The sequence below is a fragment of the Xenopus tropicalis genome, chromosome 3 (assembly GCF_000004195.4).
Source record: "Xenopus tropicalis strain Nigerian chromosome 3, UCB_Xtro_10.0, whole genome shotgun sequence".
In the NCBI taxonomy this organism is placed as follows: Eukaryota; Metazoa; Chordata; class Amphibia; order Anura; family Pipidae; genus Xenopus; species Xenopus tropicalis.
In genome coordinates, this window is record NC_030679.2 from 9,776,951 (window position 1) to 9,796,702 (window position 19,752).

Below are 19,752 nucleotides of genomic sequence, written 5' to 3' on the forward strand. Positions count from 1 at the left end.
CATCACCAGCTCCAACCCCCCCCCCCTCGCCACCGCAGCTGCAGGGACGGGGGTGCCTCTTTCATATTCCGCCATCAAACCAGAGTGTTCACAACTCCTCCCGCCCCCGGGTGCCGAGTCCTACCTATTCCAGTTCCCCCCTGGTCCATCCTTCATCTCAGTCCCCCTGCTGTACTGCTCCCCGCTGAATCCTCTGTCTCCACTGTCAGGTGGGAGGACGCAGCAGGGGCCGGGTAAATTCCACTGGGGATTTCCTTTTTCTCTGTAATAATAAAACAGTACCTGTACTTGATCCCAACTAAGATATAATTACCCCTTATTGGGGGCAGAACAGCCCTATTGGGTTTATTTCATGGTTAAATGATTCCCTTTTCTCTGTAATAATAAAACAGTACCTGTACTTGATCCCAACTAAGATATAATTACCCCTTATTGGGGGCAGAACAGCCCTATTGGGTTTATTTAATGGTTAAATGATTCCCTTTTCTCTGTAATAATAAAACAGTACCTGTACTTGATCCCAACTAAGATATAATTACCCCTTATTGGGGGCAGAACAGTCCTATTGGGTTTATTTAATGGTTAAATGATTCCCTTTTCTCTGTAATAATAAAACAGTACCTGTACTTGATCCCAACTAAGATATAATTACCCCTTATTGGGGGCAGAACAGCCCTATTGGGTTTATTTAATGGTTAAATGATTCCCTTTTCTCTGTAATAATAAAACAGTACCTGTACTTGATCCCAACTAAGATATAATTACCCCTTATTGGGGGCAGAACAGCCCTATTGGGTTTATTTAATGGTTAAATGATTCCCTTTTCTCTGTAATAATAAAACAGTACCTGTACTTGATCCCAACTAAGATATAATTACCCCTTATCGGGGGCAGAACAGCCCTATTGGGTTTATTTAATGGTTAAATGATTCCCTTTTCTCTGTAGTAATAAAACAGTACCTGTACTTGATCCCAACTAAGATATAATTACCCCTTATTGGGGGCAGAACAGCCCTATTGGGTTTATTTAATGCAGGGGTGTCGAACTCAATCAGAGAAGGGGCCAAAATCTAAAATTCAGCCTAAATCGCGGGCCGAATGGTTTACTGAACACAGTACCCCCCCATAGACAGTAGACCTCACACACAGTGCCCCCATAGAAAGTACCCCCAATTGCCCCCATAAACAGTGCCCCCAATTGCCCCCATAAACAGTACCCTCCATAGACAGTAGCCCCCACACACAGTTCCCCCTATTGCCTCATATACAGTACACCCATAGACAGTAGCCCCCATAGACAGTGCCCCCAATTGCCCCCATAAACAGTACCCCCAATTGCCCCCCATAAACAGTACCCCCCCATAGACAGTAGCCCCCATAAACAGTACCCCCAATTGCCTCATACACAGTACCCCCCATAGACAGTAGCCCCCACACACAATGCCCCCATACGAAGTACCCCCAATTGCCCCCATAAACAGTACCCCCCATAGACAGTAGCCAGCCCGCACAGTGCCCCCAATTGCCCCCACAGAAAGTACCCCCAACAGACCAGGGATGTCGGCGCCTCCTTCTCTCTTATGCCCCGGCAACAGGCACTACTATAAGGCAGCGCCTAGTCGCTGACGTGTGACGTCATACGCACGGGCGCAACCTTATAAAAAGGCCTGTTGCCGCCGGCATGAGAGAGAAGGAGCCACCCGCACAACCACATCGGACGCCGGACTATAGGTCACACCTCCTGAATCTCGCGTGACTTGTTATCTATGGCATAGCCGGCCGTACTTGCTATCTATTACGCATGCGCATAGATTCTATGCGCATGCGTAATAGATAGCAAGTACGGCCGGCGAGATCACAAGCCTCCTATGTCCCCGCGCGTCATTGTGATGGAACGCAGCGTCGTGCAGTGATGACAGCGCGGCGCGGGCCACATTGCAAGGCCTGGCGGGCCGGATTTGGCCCGCGGGCCTTGTGTTTGACATGTGTGATTTAATGGTTAAATGATTCCCTTTTCTCTGTAATAATAAAACAGCACCTTGTAACGGATCCCAAGCATTCTGGATAACAGGTCCTATACCTGTAGTGCCAATCTCATTAAAGCATTTTGATAGGTAGCAAACTCACCAGTTTCCAGTCAAAGGAACAAATATATCTATATGCAGGGGTGATTTATGCACACATTAGGCTATTGCTTTATAATGCACCATGTAAGGAAAACAACATGTTAAATCCATCCCATATGCATAAACACCATTAACCACAGAAAATTCCTTCCCGCTATACTAAGACATCATATCCTATGCTTATGTCAAGAACCATCTGTCTTAGTGAAAAGGCACCTACCCTAGGAATGCATAGTAAAATGGAGGCTCGGGCCCAAAATATGAAGCACCTATAAACCTAATAAGTAAAATGCCTTTTTTAGTCATGTTTGCAGCCATCTGTGACAACTGTCATTTTAGTCGTAATGCTTGTTATGGGTGAGGCCTGGGTGTTATGCGAGGCTTTAGTTTAAAAAAAGCAATATGGCAGCACCCACGCAAACATATACATAGAAACAAACAAGAGTAATGTCTTTTACCGTCCTGTCTAAAACGAATGAAAGCTAAAATGGAGTCTATGCACCAGTCTACATTACATAACTTTTATTATATCTGAATATATGATAACAAAGGGGAAATGTAAAAAAGTAAAAACAGCGGCTTCCTTATGTCAAACATCTTATGACAAAAATAAAGCATGACTCCTGTGTGACTAAGAAAAGTGTCATGTTCTTCTGCTAACAAAAATGTTAAACACATTATCTCATTTAGGCATCACAAGGTTAGAAAGTTATCAGACATGTTTGGGCACATGGCTTCCATATCATAGCTAGAAAGAAATCAGCGCCATGTGAGGGATTTAAAGACACACTGCTGTTATTAGAACACTATAAATCACTTTCTTCTACTCATAAGTGCTCCCTATAATGCCCCCTAATAATCAGATATAAACCCAGAAATACAGTTTCCCATAATCAAAGGAAAAATGGGCATCTGCTACATTGTTTCAAAGTTTATTGAATGTATATTGTAAGGGTGAAGACACACTGGCTACGTTTCCAAAGCTACTAAACTCCAGAAAATCCCCTGCCATAGACAGTACTGAGAATTGCCTCTGCTAAAACACACGTAGAGACAGTTATCAGTAAAGGTGGCCATACACGTAAAGATCCACTCACTAAGCGAGCAGATCTTCTTCCGATATCCCCCACCTACGGGTGGGCAATATCGGGTCAATTCAGGGAATTAGAACGCCAGTAATAGTCGGCAGTCAGGCCAGATGTCGGTCGGGCAGGCCCGTCGTTAGTGCCCCTACACGGGCCGTAAGCTGCCGAATCAGTTTATGGAACCAATATCGGCAGCTACAATTGGCCCGTGTATGGCCACATTAAATAATCAGCATTTTTTTTTTTTTAGTAGCCACAACAAGTAGCTGCTAATAGTAGCCCCATGTGTCTTAACCCTAAAGTTATTTTTTAAGCTCTTTTAAAGAGGCTACTAGTAGCAGCTACTTTTTAAAAAAAAATCCCCTTCCATAGAAAATACTGAGAATTGCCTCTGCTAAAACCCACATAGAGACAATTGTCAGTAAAGGTGCCCATACACGTTAAGATCGGCTCGCTTGGTGAGGTCGCCAAGAGAGTGGATCTTCTCCTGACATCCCCACCTACAGGTGGGCGATATCGGGTGAATTCAGGGTAATTCGGTCGCCTGACCCTGGGGCCAAACGATCGAATTAGAACGCTGGTAATAGGCACAGTCGGTTTGGGGACTGCATCAACGATCCTACAAAACTTAACCTGCCCAATCAATATATGCCCGATTTCAGGCCAGATGTCGGTTGGCCAGGCCTGCCGTTAGTGCCCCTACACGGGCCAATAAGCTGCCGAATCGGTCTAAAGGCACCCATACACGGGCCAATAGAAGCTGCCGATATTGGTCCCTTGGACCGATTCGGCAGCTAATCGACCCGTGTATGGGCAGAAACGAGCAGCCTGGCCGACCGATATCTGGCCTGCAATTGGCCAGATATCGATCGGCCAGGTTAGAAAATCCAGTCGGATCGGGAACCGCATCGGCTCGTTGATGCGGTCCCCGAAACGACTGCCCCATGGCCGCAAATGTAATCCGATCGTTTTGCCCCAGGGCCAAACGATCGGATTATTTTTTTTTTTTAAAGCCACTTGCTACCAGATATCGCCCACCCATAGGTGGGGGATATCGGGTGAAGATCCGCTTGCATGGCGACATCGCCAAGCGAGCGGATCTTATAGTGTATGGGGGCCTTTAGGGACCCATATCAGCAGCTACAATCAGCCCGTGTATGGGGACCTTAAATAATCAGCATTATCTTTTTTATTTAGTAGCCACAACAAGTAGCTGCTACTAGTAGCCCCATGTGTCTTCACCCTAAAGTGTTATTTTATTAAGCTCTTTTAAAGATGAAGCTTTCTTTGGAAAGGATCAAAAGGCGAGCAGAGAACCATAAACAGTTTCTTGAGAATTTTTCAAGATGCTGCACAAACCAGGTCCGCAGAATAATTGCTCGAGCAGGCTCGTAATCACTAATTGCTATAATGACTAACTTGTGACAAAATATTCCGCGACCTGAAAACATCAAAGGTAACAAATCACGGTCATCTACCTTGTCGCTCGCTACAGGGGTGAGAAAATAACTAATAAAAAGGTGAACTGCACACATACAGGGGTTTATTCACCTTTAGATTACATTTATGGTATGAGAGTTTGCTGTGGGGAAAGTTTGCAGTTGGTCTTCATTTATTATTTGTGGTTTTTGGATGTGTTTGGCAGCAACCTGGTTGCACAGGAGAGTTATATATTTATTTCTTTACCAAAAGTGGAAGTCAAATATTGCTAAAACTATTGTAAAAAATGAAGATCAATTAAAAAAACGTTAAAATGAATCACCCCGGTAACAGAAAAGCTTCAATGTTGGATTGGGACACGTTACGTCAAATTAAATTTTAGTATGATACAGAAAGCGAAATTCTGAGGAATTGTTACTGTAAAGGTATAATATCTGCGCATAGCAAGGTAAGATAAACACATAAAATAGCTTAATAGCCCCGCTAATTACTCCCACTGCAACCAATCAGTAATCGCTCTGATGGCAATAAGACGGCAAAAAGGTAAATACTTATTAGTTTCGAGAAAAGGTCACCGAAGAAGAAATGTTTCTAAATGCATCCTAATGCAACCATTATAAACATAATATAAATATAATAGCAAATATAAGCCAGATGCAAGGGCAAATCTCTGAAATGATGGTAGTGAATCATCATTCACATGCAACTCATGCAGTAAGGCAGTAACTGGAGTATTCCCTACGGCGCAGAGCATTACTAATGATAATAATCAGCACCTTTAAAAACCTGTCAGTGTTTCCTACTACTCTGACCAATTCACACCGGCCTGGAATTTTCCATCGGTTGGCAGCAAGTTAAAGGGGTAGTTCACTATTGTCCTGTGTATAAAAGAAGGCAGAGAAACAGCCAATCCTGTGCAGAGAGGCACCATGTCGGCCTGGGTGAATTCACACTGATCCTATATCGGAGTAGAAACGTACCCAGGCCAATGCAGTGCCTCTCAGGGCAGGCACAACCCGTGGATCAGGCAGGCACAACACCCCTCTAGCAGATCTTCCTATGGCTAAATGTTTATTTCAAGATGAGCTTTAAAACCATCATATATCACACAGCACAACTGTATTGGCTCACCAACATTCAGTGTCTTCTGCAGCTGTAAATGCCGATGTGGTTAAATGACACATGTCCCCAATTGTGAAAGCTAAAACTACAAAGCAATCCTAACTTCCCTTTGTATGTTTCTAAACATAGCTGTCACGCCGAGGCACAATTTCCAATGTAAACCCCTAATATATACCCTCAACTACCTGGAGCACTCTTACATAGTTACATAGTTATTAAGTTGGGTTGAAAAAAGGCCTAAGTCCATTAAGTTCAACCCCTCCAAGTGAACCCAGCACATACATAAACCCATACTGACCTATCTATCCACTCCCATACAGACCCACACTGACCCATCCACTCACATACAGACCCACACTGACCTATCTATCCACTCCCATACAGACCCATACTGACCTATCTATCCACTCCCATACAGACCCACACTGACCTATCTATCCACTCCCATACAGACCCACACTGACCTATCTATCCACTCCCATACAGACCCACACTGACCTATCTATCCACTCACATACAGACCCACACTGACCCATCTATCCACTCACATACAGACCCACACTGACCCATCTATCCACTCCCATACAGACCCACACTGACCCATCTATCCACTCCCATACAGACCCACACTGACCCATCTATCCACTCACATACAGACCCATACTGACCTATCCACTCCCATACAGACCCATACTGACCTATCCACTCCCATACAGACCCATACTGACCTATCCACTCCCATACAGACCCATACTGACCTATCCACTCCCATACAGACCCATACTGACCTATCCACTCCCATACAGACCCATACTGACCTATCCACTCCCATACAGACCCATACTGACCTATCTATCCCCTCACATACAGACCCATACTGACCTATCTATCCCCTCACATACAGACCCACACTGACCTATCTATCCACTCACATACAGACCCACACTGACCTATCTATCCACTCACATACAGACCCACACTGACCTATCTATCCACTCACATACAGACCCACACTGACCTATCTATCCACTCACATACAGACCCACACTGACCCATCTATCCACTCCCATACAGACCCACACTGACCCATCTATCCACTCCCATACAGACCCACACTGACCCATCTATCCACTCACATACAGACCCATACTGACCTATCCACTCCCATACAGACCCATACTGACCTATCCACTCCCATACAGACCCATACTGACCTATCCACTCCCATACAGACCCATACTGACCTATCCACTCCCATACAGACCCATACTGACCTATCCACTCCCATACAGACCCATACTGACCTATCCACTCCCATACAGACCCATACTGACCTATCTATCCCCTCACATACAGACCCATACTGACCTATCTATCCCCTCACATACAGACCCACACTGACCTATCTATCCACTCACATACAGACCCACACTGACCTATCTATCCACTCACATACAGACCCACACTGACCTATCTATCCACTCACATACAGACCCACACTGACCTATCTATCCACTCACATACAGACCCATACTGACCTATCTATCCACTCACATACAGACCCATACTGACCTATCCACTCACATACAGACCCATACTGACCCATCTATCCACTCACATACAGACCCATACTGACCTATCTATCCACTCACATACAGACCCATACTGACCCATCTATCCACTCCCATACAGACCCATACTGACCCATCTATCCACTCCCATACAGACCCATACTGACCCATCTATCCACTCCCATACAGACCCATACTGACCCATCTATCCACTCACATACAGACCCATACTGACCCATCTATCCACTCACATACAGACCCATACTGACCCATCTATCCACTCACATACAGACCCATACTGACCCATCTATCCACTCACATACAGACCCATACTGACCCATCTATCCACTCCCATACAGACCCACACTGACCTATCTATCCACTCACATACAGACCCATACTGACCTACCTAGCCACTCACATACAAAAACTATATATACAAACATTAATACTAATTGTAGATATTAGTATCACAATAGCCTTGGGTACTATGCTTGTTCAAGAACCCATCCAGTCCCCTCTTATAGGCACTAACAGAATCTGCCATTACAGCATCACTAGGAAGGGCATTCCCCAACCTCACTGCCCTCACCGTGAAAACCCCCTACACTGCTTCAAATGAAAATTCCATTCCTCTAATCTAAAGGGGGGGGCCTCTGGTGCGCGGATTATTTTTATGTGGAAAAAAAGAACATCCCCTAACGGTCCATGATCCCCTCTAATGTACTTAAAGCCTCTGCTCCACTGAGAGCATTATAGCCCACCCCTCCCAATTTTACTGTAAATGGATAAAGCAGAATCAGCTCTTTGCAATGTCATCTTTCTCTTCTCAGATTCCATTCATGGCTTCCAGTCAAGCAACAAATCATTCTGAAGGTCTTATTTTGGAACGTCTGCTTATTATTCAATGTATATTTCATTCAAAGCCTCATCCCATATGTTCCTGGGCATCTGGTCCACTTTTGTCTGATTTAAGAAAAAAAGTTCTTATTCATGAAACTAAGTGTGTCACTAACACCGAACAAAAAATAAAATGTATTGTTTATGTATTGCAATACAAAAGTTCCCACTGTCCCTGGGAGGGGGGCCCGGACCACAGGGTCTACTGCATAGAAGTCTCACCTCCTTAGCCCCTCTCCTACCTTAACATAGCCACCACATGTAAACTAGAGGCAGAGGGCAGGGGGGGGGGGTTCTATTAGGAATGACTTTGCTTTAAAGGAATCCCGGAAACCCTTTTTTTGGGGGGTGACTACTGCTTTCAACTTACACCACTGTGTATGTATTTAGTGCATATATACAGAGCTGTAACTTCAATACAGCATTTCCCGGATGAACAAGGGGCTCGGACCAAAGGGTCCCCAACTCTCCTACCTCAAACTTAGCTGTCCCCACAAAAAAGATGCAGTAGGCAGTGGGGGTATGGGGGGGGGGCAACGTTTCACCTTACACCACTATGTTATATATAAATATAATAAAGCAAGATGGTGTCAGTAACGCTGCGCATAAGGACCGTCCAATCAACAGCTAGTTTCAGTTAACTAACCACGTGAGAGCTGCATGATGGATTATAAATAACAGCTCCCCACACAAGTATGTTGCCCCTGGCTCTGCAGAGACAGCCACTCCGCTTTCCAACGCATCAAACAATGACCAGGCCCTCAAATGAGATTCCATTTACTGCAGATGTCTTGTTTGGCAGCACCAAGTTTCCTATTACTTAAATAGTCTAAGGTGAAATGTAAGCTCTCTGGGACAGCTGCCTCCCTTTCCTAGTTTCTCAGTTGCTGGATATTAATTTGGGAAAGTGGATTTTTAATTTCAACTATTACATGCTCACTGCGTGTCAGTCTAACTGTGCCCTATGTTAGAAGTTTCTAAAGCCTTGGGGAAAACAGCTGGTACTAATATATATTATATATATATATATATATATATATATATATATATATATATATATATATATATATATATATATAGTAAGAAAAAAAAGCACTTGAAGTTCTAATAATAACACTTTTAGACCAATAACAGTATTTTTATAGTTCCAGAGGTTCCTAGTTTGTCTCTTGGGCAACACTTAGAATAGAGTTGGACATTGTTCCGAAATGTCTCCAAATAGTTTCAGCTCTGTACTAAGCAAAGCGGTTCCATAGCCAAGAAATGACTAATCAGCAAATATCTTCCCTAGCCCACACAGCACAAAAATCTGCCACTTTAACTTCCTACTTATTTGACCCATACTGGTAGTGCAGTCAAGGCGGTGTTACTCCAGCATTGTTACCTATTGTCACTGTTTGTTTAGAGTGACACATTATATTGCCAAATCAGGTCTCAGAAGCTTTTTCATTCTGTCTGTAATCACCTGAGAATGTACAAAGTGGAAAAAAGTCACTTTACTGCAGTTTTATTGAAGATTGATCCAAATCCTATGGGTCAAAAGGATAATTAATTGGGGATAAACAAGTGGATCTTATCCGGATATGCCCACATTAGGTGGCTGACATCATTATAATCCTATTGTTTGGTCCTAGGGCTTTAAATAAACCCAATAGGGCTGTTCTGCCCCCAATAAGGGGTAATTATATCTTAGTTGGGATCAAGTACAGGTACTGTTTTATTATTACAGAGAAAAGGGAATCATTTAACCATTAAATAAACCCAATAGGGCTGTTCTGCCCCCAATAAGGGGTAATTATATCTTAGTTGGGATCAAGTACAGGTACTGTTTTATTATTACAGAGAAAAGGGAATCATTTAACCATTAAATAAACCCAATAGGGCTGTTCTGCCCCCAATAAGGGGTAATTATATCTTAGTTGGGATCAAGTACAGGTACTGTTTTATTACTACAGAGAAAAAGGAAATCATTTTTAAAAATTAGAATTATTTGCTTATAATGGAGTCTGCAGATGGTCTTTCCGTAATTCAGAACTTTCTGGATAAGGGAAGCCTTTATCCAGCGGGCTATGGCAGCTGTATCACTTGCACAGGTCACTTTCTATTGTTTAAAAAAAATCCACACTCATTTTTATATTATAAAACAGTAATGAACTGGTTGTTTTCACATTTACTAAGTACCTAGCAATTAGTGAGTGACGTTTGATCAAATAAAGATAATGATCTCTGCTTAAACAAACCCCTGCTTGTGTCCACTGGTTGGGATTTTTTTGTCTTCCAGATTAGTCCATTTTGTAGTGGGGTTACTTGTAATTTGATTGGCTATCTGGTAAAAAGCAGGGAGGTTAGAAACATGCAGTAGTTCAAGTTAATAAAAAAAAATCTTAATTAGAACAGTAGGCAAAATGTATTCACCGACTTTATGTTAAACATGGGCTACTTCTATCCCATAGAAGGCATTTGTTGAAAATCTCATGGAAACATCCACTAACATTTCAGTGAAGGGCACTGCAGCAGCCGGCAGGAACGTTTCTATGCTCACAGAGCGGTAGCAAATCATACAGCCAGACTGTAATGCCAACATCCATCATGTAGAGTCTTGTGACCTGAAAAGTTTTGCCGTCTGTCAGAAGCGCCTGCCCCAGCAGAAACAATAACCAGGCTTTGCATTAGAATGCCTTCCCATTAACACTACACTGCCCCACAACTGTAAAGCTCAGGTAGTTGTAAAAAGCTTTATAACTGGATGTAGAAAACTTCTTACATTGTCGGGTCACCTTTAACAGCCTATTTGTAGACAAATCCAGATAGCAATTCCATTGCCTACATACAAGGGACTCATTCCAAAATCACGCAGGTTGAACCTTCCCTTCACGTAAGTGGATAAGCTATTGGGCAATTTTACTTCCTATCCACTGCACTTCATTGCACTACTTTATTACACATCTATGAAACACTCAACTACAAACCCCTCTGCGGCAAATATGAGAGGCTTCAGATGGGGTTTTTGCCTTCCTCTGGATCAACTAGAAGTTAGGCAGGTTATATATAGGCATTATGGTTGAACATGATAGACGTATGTCTTTTTTTCAACCTAACTTACTATGTAAGTACATTTATAAGAGCCTCTATTCTGTCTACATCAGTGATCCCCAACCTGTGGCTCGGGGGGCAACATGTTCCCAACCCCTTGGATGTTGCTCTCAGTGCCCCCAAACCAGGGAGTTATTTTTGAATTCCTGACTTGGGGGCAAGTTTTGGTTGAATAAAAACAAGATTTCCTACCAAATAAAGCCCCCTGTAAGCTGATAGGGTGCATAGAGGCTGCCTAATAGCCAATCACAGACCTTATTTGGCCCTTATGATGCTTGTGTTGCTCTCCAAGTCTTTTTACATTTGACTGTGGCTCACGAGAAAAGGTCCCCATACACGGGCCGATTGTAGCTGCCGATATGGGTCCCTTAGACCGCTTCGGCGGCTAATCGGCCCGTGTATGGGCACTACCGACGGGCCTGCCCGACCGACATCTGGCCTGAAATTGGCCAGATCTCGATCGGGCAGGTTAAAAAAAACCTAGTTGGATTGGGGACCGCATCGACTCGTTGATGCGTCCCTGGACCGACTTTTCCTATACCCACCATAATAATTTGATCGTTTGGCCCCAGGACCAAACGATCAAATTAGCCTGGATTCTGCCGATATCGCCCACCCGTAGGTGGGGGATATCGGGAGAAGATCCGCTCGCTTGGCGTCATCGCGGATCTTAAGGTGTATGGGCACCTTAAGAAAGGTTGGGAATCCCTGGTCTACATGATGCCTCACTATTCCAGTAACAGCCCATCCTCTGAAAAGCGTCAAAGACCAGGCCCCTGGGGGATTATACAGCCCACCCACTTCATAGTGTTTGCATTATCTCTCATGTTACAGTTCCCATCTACAGAGTCAAGGCCTGTACTCAATCAATGGTCAATAATACTGCGTTTGCCCAAGGCAACATTACTGACAATCCATGTAGGAGATCCATGGTCTGTTCGACATAAAAAGCAAAATCTTAAGTGAATCAGCGGTAACACACTCCTCCCACCACCACTTATCAATGTAAATGTCTAAACTCTGGATATCTTGTGTTCCTGTGGGTTGTTTGGATTCCCTCTTTTTTTAAAGGTGGCCGCTTTTAAAATGATCTGGACTTTTTCAACCAGCACAATCTCTGGAGTCCTTCCATCAGCTCCTATAGTCACATATTCCATAGAAACTTGTATCAAGTGCTATTAGCGGAGAATTACATGTAACATTGCAGAATGCTTTGGGACAAACTAAGTTACTTATTTGGTTTTCCCTATAGTAAACAAAGAGGTCTATTTAGCCCAGTGTCAGACTGGGGTGCCAGGGGCCCACCAGAACCTTAGAGCATAGGCCCAGTCTCCAAATCATTTTGACTCACCTCCCCATACAGAAATAGGGAATGACCACAGAATAGGCCAAGTAGTTAGGAGCAGAAGGGCCCACTGACACCTGGACCCACCGGGACTATTCCTGGTATCCCTGTGGGCCAGTCCGACACTGATTTAGCCTGATACTTGGGATACCTACAAATCCCCACGGTTGGAAAGGGACCTTGGGAGGTCCCAGAGAAATAAAATGGTTTGGGCCACATCCGTTTTAGCCCCTCAGAAAACATACTCATGATTCCTCACCAGGGCCATATTGCAGATATTTTTAACCTGGAAAGACACTGTATGAGAATGTACTGTCAGAAAAAGAACACAAACCCATTTTATCCCCTGGACCTAACATCAAAACATCACATGTTGGAATTGACTGGATTATGCAGCCTCACACTACAGTACTTGATTAGACAGAGTCCCCTTTTCCCATCAACTGTAGCACAGCCCCTAGGAATGCCTGCTTTGTCTACTAGCTGTTGTAGCAGCCGCAACACAAACTTTTGTTGGAAGACCAACAAAAGTAAAATGTGTCCATATGACGTGTTGTTGCATTACCAGCATGACATGTTCCATTAGGGTGAAGACACACTGAGCTACTAGTAGCAGCTACTTTTTTATGGCCAGAATTTACACTGCCACAGACAATACTGAGAATTGCCTCTGCTAAGACATACAAAGAGACAGTATTTTAATAGCCACGACAAGTAGCAGCTACTAGTAGCTCTGTGTGTCTTCACCCTTAGACAACCTACCCATTCCCTCAGATGCTGCTGAACTAAAACTCCCATTCACCCAAGGCTGTAGATAGAATGCTAAAATTTGCACTTTAACATCGGAGCAGCACAGGTTAATGCAAAGACAACCTTCTTGCTGGTCACCTAACAGATGTGGTATGGCACCACCTGAGGGCTGCAGTTTGGCTATGCCAGCTCTAAATAAATAGTTTGGGAGGGCACACCCCAATTGCTAAAGCAGAAACAACTGGCTTTAAAACAGACAGCAAAAAGAAGTAAAAGGGTGCAAATGGGAATCTGTTCCCCAAGCCCACATGGGGGCAAACAGAATATTAATACAAATCAATTACTCAATGCACACCTAGCTCGAAACCCTGGCCCAGCAACCACACAGCAATTCCAACTCTGGGCTTGGTACTAAGTGTCCATTCAGGTGTAACTATTGGAGGAGTATTTGCCCCAAATCCTAACTGCCCTTGCCCACTCTGGAGAGCAGGAATACGCCATGTACAGTGTATAACCCAGTGGTTCCCCCAACCTCCCTAATGCCGCGAGCCTTTAATACAGTTCCTCATGTTGTGGTGACCCCCAACCATAAAACTATTCCTAAGCCCATCGGAAACACGTGTTTTCCCATGGTCTCAGATTGTAAGCTCTACGGGGCAGGGACCTCCTTCCTACTGTGTCTCATACCACATGGCACTTTATATATATATATATATATATATATATATATGTATTTATTTATTATATCACTTGTCCTCCCTGTGTGTAATTGTGTATTCTGTAAGACTGTACAGTGCTGCGTACCCTTGTGGCGCTTTATAAATAAAGTTATACATACATACATGGTCTAAAGGTGGCCATACACGCACCGATATTATCGTACGAAACGAGGTTTCGTACGATAATCGGTGCGTGTATGGCATGTCGGCGAGTCGACCGATATCGCAGGAAGCTGCTGATATCGGACGACTCGCCGATCGGACCAGTTTGAAAATTTTGATCGGGCGCCATAGACCAAAATTCTCCCTTCAGAGCTGAATCGGCAGAAGGAGGTAGAAATCCTATTGTTTCTACCTCCTTACCTGCCGATTCAGCCCTGAATGGTGTGTGGCGGATCTTACGATGTTTCGTGCGACCGACGGTCGTACGAAACATCGTCAGATCGCCACGTGTATGGCCACCTTTAGGCGACCCCTGTGAAAGGGTCATCTGACCTGACCCACCAGGGGCTGGCCAAGCCGACCGGGCATCCTAGGCAACCAAGTTGGCCACCTTGCCCCCCCCCCCGTGCTTTGGCAGTTCGGGGGTGTGATGTAATGGCTCATTGCCCCACCGCTAATGACAAAGGAGTGCGGACTAGGGGTAGGCAGGAGAGGTTCCTACCTGGCGCCCCCTACTGGTTGCGCCCTAGGCCTCTTCTGCCTGCCCCTAGTTGCAGCTTGAGAAGCGCCGCTGTACCCCATCCCTTCCATGTGGCCTGACAGCTGCCCCACTGGCCCCCCCACACTCACCTGCAGTTCACACCAGGCCACCTCCACAGTAGTCTCCGTATCCAGCCCTTTATAAACCGTTTTGAAAGAGCCTCTCCCGATCTCTATATCGAACTTGAGGAACCTGCCATCCGGGGAGAAGCCCACAGCCGTGGTCTCCAGCTTCTCATTCTCATCGGCGAGTTTCTCCTGCTCGGTCCTGCCGCTCTCCTCCTCCGGCTGCTCGCTTACAGGCTTGGGGACTTTCACCTCCTCCGCGGATCCTGCCTGGGGCTGCTGTTGCGCCTCTGGGCTCGGCTGGGGCTGCTCAGCGCCGTCAGGACGGACTTGCTTTACGGCTTCCTTCGCTGGCAGGGCTGGCGGGACCGCCAAAGTGCTCTCCCCGCAGACGAGTAGCTGCAGGCCGGTCTCTGACTCGGGCGGGGAGCCCAAGATGCTCTGGTTGGAAGGCAGCTCCAGGGCCGTCGCATTGGAATCGCAGATGACGCTGCGACGGAAAAAGCGATGCTCTGCCTTGTCCTTATCCATAGTGTGGCGGCGGCGGCGGAACTCCTCAGGCCGCTCTTCTGCTTCCTCCCTGGGCACCGAGCGGCCCCCGACTGACGTGTCAGAGCTGGAGCCATTGGTGGGCCGGGGGGGGGCCAGGCTGCTGCCGGGCACGGAGGACATAGTCTGGGTCGGAGAGTGACTGTGGGAGCGGCCTTCAGGGGAGCCCGGGGTCTGGGCCCTGAGCCGGCAATGGAGGCGTATGAGCTGGCTCCCACGGGCGGAGCTCACCGGCCATGCTGCGGCGGGGACATGGAAGGAGGCCGCGAATCTCTCCCTGCCTGAGGGAAACCAACACTTCTATGAGTAACCCGTATTCGCTTCCCCCTACCCAACCGGATACTTCAGGCCTCGCTTTCTCTCCCCCCCCCCGTCAAAACGTTCCGTCAAATGACGAGCAGCGGCGAGCGGCTAAACCACTCACATACCGTAAGCCGGAACCCGCCCCCTCCCCAGCTCCGCCCTACCGCTGCCACGCCTTTCTGCCGCCGCTAAGCCCCGCCCCGTTGTTTAGGACATACACACAGAAGCACGTTTGCGGGGAACAGGAAGCCACGCCTATTCGCATGAGACGTAGCCGCAGCGGTAACTCCTCCTGGGTGAATTTGAACGTGTAGTTGTTTGACTAGGTCTCCGCCCCCCTCTGTAGATGGGCCACGCCTCCTCAGTCAGGGGATTGGCAGGGTTCGCCCCACCCTCAGGCTCTGGACGTAACACGCATGCGCGGAATTCCTGCTGCCCGATTAGGTGTATTTGCCGCTAGACTTACACTTACTTTATGGGCCCCATTTTGTATCTATATCCCAGGGTCCCCCTCTGTCATGAAGTTTTATATCACTCTGTACATCGATATCTCTAGCAGTATTGTTACCTGCATAGGTAGTTCCTAAACTGTGGACCTTGTATGTAGAGTAGTGGCCTGGGTGCCCACCTTGGTAGCTGCTTAGGGTGACTGTGAGGGACAATGCCTGTTTCTAAAGGCCCAGATAGAAGGGCATTAAGAGTGCACTAGGTATGGTCCCTGCCCCGTAGAGCTTACAATCTAAGTGGTTGGGTAACATACAGGCACAAATTGGAAGGTAAGAGTGCACTAGGTATGGTCCCTGCCCCGTTGAGCTTACAATCTAAGTGGGTGGGTAACATACAGGCACAAATTGGAAGGTAAGAGTGCACCAGGTATGGTCCCTGCCCCGTAGAGCTTACAATCTAAGTGGGTGGGTAACATACAGGCACAAATTGGAAGGTAAGAGGCACTAGGTATGGTCCCTGCCCCGTAGAGCTTACAGTCTAAGTGGGTGGGTAACATACAGGCACAAACTGGAAGGTAAGAGTGCACTAGGTATGGTCCCTGCCCCGTTGAGCTTACAATCTAAGTGGGTGGGTAACATACAGGCACAAACTGGAAGGTAAGAGGCACTAGGTATGGTCCCTGCCCCGTAGAGCTTACAATCTAAGTGGTTGGGTAACATACAGGCACAAATGGAAGGTAAGAGTGCACCAGGTATGGTCTCTGCCCCGTAGAGCTTACAGTCTAAGTGGGTGGGTAACATACAGGCACAAACTGGAAGGTAAGAGTGCACTAGGTATGGTCCCTGCCCCGTTGAGCTTACAATCTAAGTGGGTGGGTAACATACAGGCACAAACTGGAAGGTAAGAGGCACTAGGTATGGTCCCTGCCCCGTAGAGCTTACAATCTAAGTGGTTGGGTAACATACAGGCACAAATGGAAGGTAAGAGTGCACTAGGTATGGTCCCTGCCCCGTAGAGCTTACAATCTAAGTGGTTGGGTAACATACAGGCACAAATGGAAGGTAAGAGTGCACCAGGTATGGTCCCTGCCCCGTAGAGCTTACAGTCTAAGTGGGTGGGTAACATACAGGCACAAATTGGAAGGTAAAAGTGCACCAGGTATGGTCCCTGCCCCGTAGAGCTTACAATCTAAGTGGTTGGGTAACATACAGGCACATATTGGAAGGTAAGAGTGCACTAGGTATGGTCCCTGCCCCGTAGAGCTTACAATCTAAGTGGTTGGGTAACATACAGGCACAAATTGGAAGGTAAGAGTGCATCAGGTATGGTCCCTGCCCCGTAGAGCTTACAATCTAAGTGGTTGGGTAACATACAGGCACAAATTGGAAGGTAAGAGTGCACCAGGTATGGTCCCTGCCCCGTAGAGCTTACAATCTAAGTGGTTGGGTAACATACAGGCACAAATTGGAAGGTAAGAGGCACCAGGTATGGGCATTTGCCCTTAAGCGCAGGACTTTGTAAAATAATGTTTTAGTGCCCCAGAAGGTAACAGCTGAGCTTTTTCTTAAAGAGAGTGGGTGAGTGTTCCGTACGGAGGGATTCAGGGATAGAGTTAAAGAGGTAAGGGGCAGCGAGATAGAAAGGGTTAAGACGAGAGAGCGCAGTGGGTGTGGATGGTGTAAAAAGACGGAGGCTCTGAGAGGAGTGGAGGAGACGACCAGGAATGTTCAGGGAGACCAGTGAAGTAATGTAGTGAGGAGCAGAGGAGGGAAGGGCTGTGAATGTCAGCAGAAGGATTCTGTAAGCTCCTTTGCTTGACACGCAGCCATGCTAGAGAGCGTAAGTGAGGCTGAACAGGATCCCTCTTAGGAGAGAGCAGGAGAATCCTGGCAGCAGAGTTTAAGAGAGAGGTGGGGGTCTGGGAGGCCGGTTAGTAGGAGATTGCAGTAATCTAAACGGGAAAGGATAAGGGCATGGATTAGTGTTTTAGCTGTTACTTGTGAAAGAAAGGAGCGTATCTTGGCAATATTGCGGATGAAAATGCAGCAGGTTTTGGCAGTGTTATTATTATGGTTAGTGTTGGAGACACAAGTGACCGCCCATGGCCCTGGGTGTACGCTGCCCCCAGCCCTTCCACACTTAAACCCTGCTTCATTCTGGGTCCCCTTAAGCCAGTGTTCCCCAACCAGTGGCTCCGGGGCAACATGTTGCTCCCCAACCCCTTGGATGTTGCTCTCAGTGCCCCCAAACCAGGTAGTTATTTTTGAATTCCTGACTTGGGGGCAAGTTTTGGTTGAATAAAAACAAGATTTCCTACCAAATAAAGCCCCCTGTAAGCTGATAGGGTGCATAGAGGCTGCCTAATAGCCAATCACAGCCCCTATTTGGCTCCTCCATGAACTTTTATGGTGCTTGTGTTGCTCTCCAAATCTCCAAACCCTCCTACAGCTTGCCCCTAACTCGTACAAGGTTTGTCTGTTTCATACACAGTTCATGATCTACTTACTAACTCTTTGGATACAATTTTTTTTTAAAGCCTGGCCTGTAGTGATGCACAGGTCAGGAATTTACTGATCTGAACCTGCCCTTTCTGAGCCCAGGCCTAGGTCAGCCCAAGATTAGGGGTAGGATTACTGGCCTGCCTCCTATCCACCCCCACCTCCTATCCCCTCTCCCAGCTCCCTTCCTAACAGTTAAATGGGGGGGGGGGGGTGCAATGGGGTCCTGCCTCTCAAACTAATACAATTCTTAAGCACAAAATTCATCAATTCAGCCACAAAGCCGCAAAAAATAACAAAGGAATTTTATGACTATATTATTAAAAAGAAGTTAACAAAAAAATACATGTTGGGACAAATGGGAGGCCCTGCAAAAGGCTGGGGGGGATAGAGAGGACTCGGGTTACTGTTCATCCCATAACAAGAGAATACACAAGGGAATAATAGGTAACTGCAGTAAAGCAGGGAAGGAATACCTAACTATGCAATAATGTATCTAATACAATTTTGTGATTTTTTTTTTTTGTCATTTATAGGCACAGGTCAGCTCCAACATGACCCACAAGGGCAATCAAATGGAAGAGGGAACTTTAAAAGTAAGGCTTACATGGCAAAATCTATTTGTTTACTAAGTGTGGCTACTTAAGGCATGGAATAGGGGCCTCCAGGCACTCAAAATAGGTCCACAGGTCCACACAAATAGAAGGTCCATCCACAAACCCCAGAGCCAATGTAGCAATATTGGCTGTCCTGCTACCCCACTCTCCTTCCTCATACCCCTGCTCACTTTCCTGTTGTGAAGCCTAGCGGGGCAAAGAGCAGTTTTGTCTCATTTGCTGATGGCAGCTATTTGCTGCCCTTCCAGGGGTTCCACTTGAGGCGAGGTTGTCATCTTAGGTGCCTTCTGTATATGGCACTAGTCATTTATACACATATTGCATTAACTCAGGGAGGTGCATCCACGGGGGCCAAGAGGGATGGCTGGGAAGTGCTTGGATGTTAGTAGGGAAGAGACATTGCTACAAGATTGTGCATC

At 46.2% G+C, this 19,752-nt stretch overlaps 1 protein-coding gene across 16 annotated transcripts in view; it reads right to left on the bottom strand.

The window, feature by feature from the left end:
- Positions 1-15,918, bottom strand: part of wnk1 (WNK lysine deficient protein kinase 1) — a 133,636-nt gene extending 117,718 nt beyond the window's left edge. For 7 of the 16 annotated variants that reach the window (XM_031898617.1, XM_031898623.1, XM_031898621.1 and 4 more), the window contains exon 1: positions 14,944-15,918. In XM_031898617.1, coding sequence (XP_031754477.1) covers positions 14,944-15,591 — 648 coding nt within the window. In that variant the 5' untranslated portion in view covers positions 15,592-15,918. The remainder of the gene's footprint in view (positions 1-14,943) is intronic. The other 9 variants (XM_031898633.1, XM_031898625.1, XM_031898631.1 and 6 more) reach the window with 4 other exon arrangements.
- Positions 15,919-19,752: the final 3,834 nt, after the last annotated feature.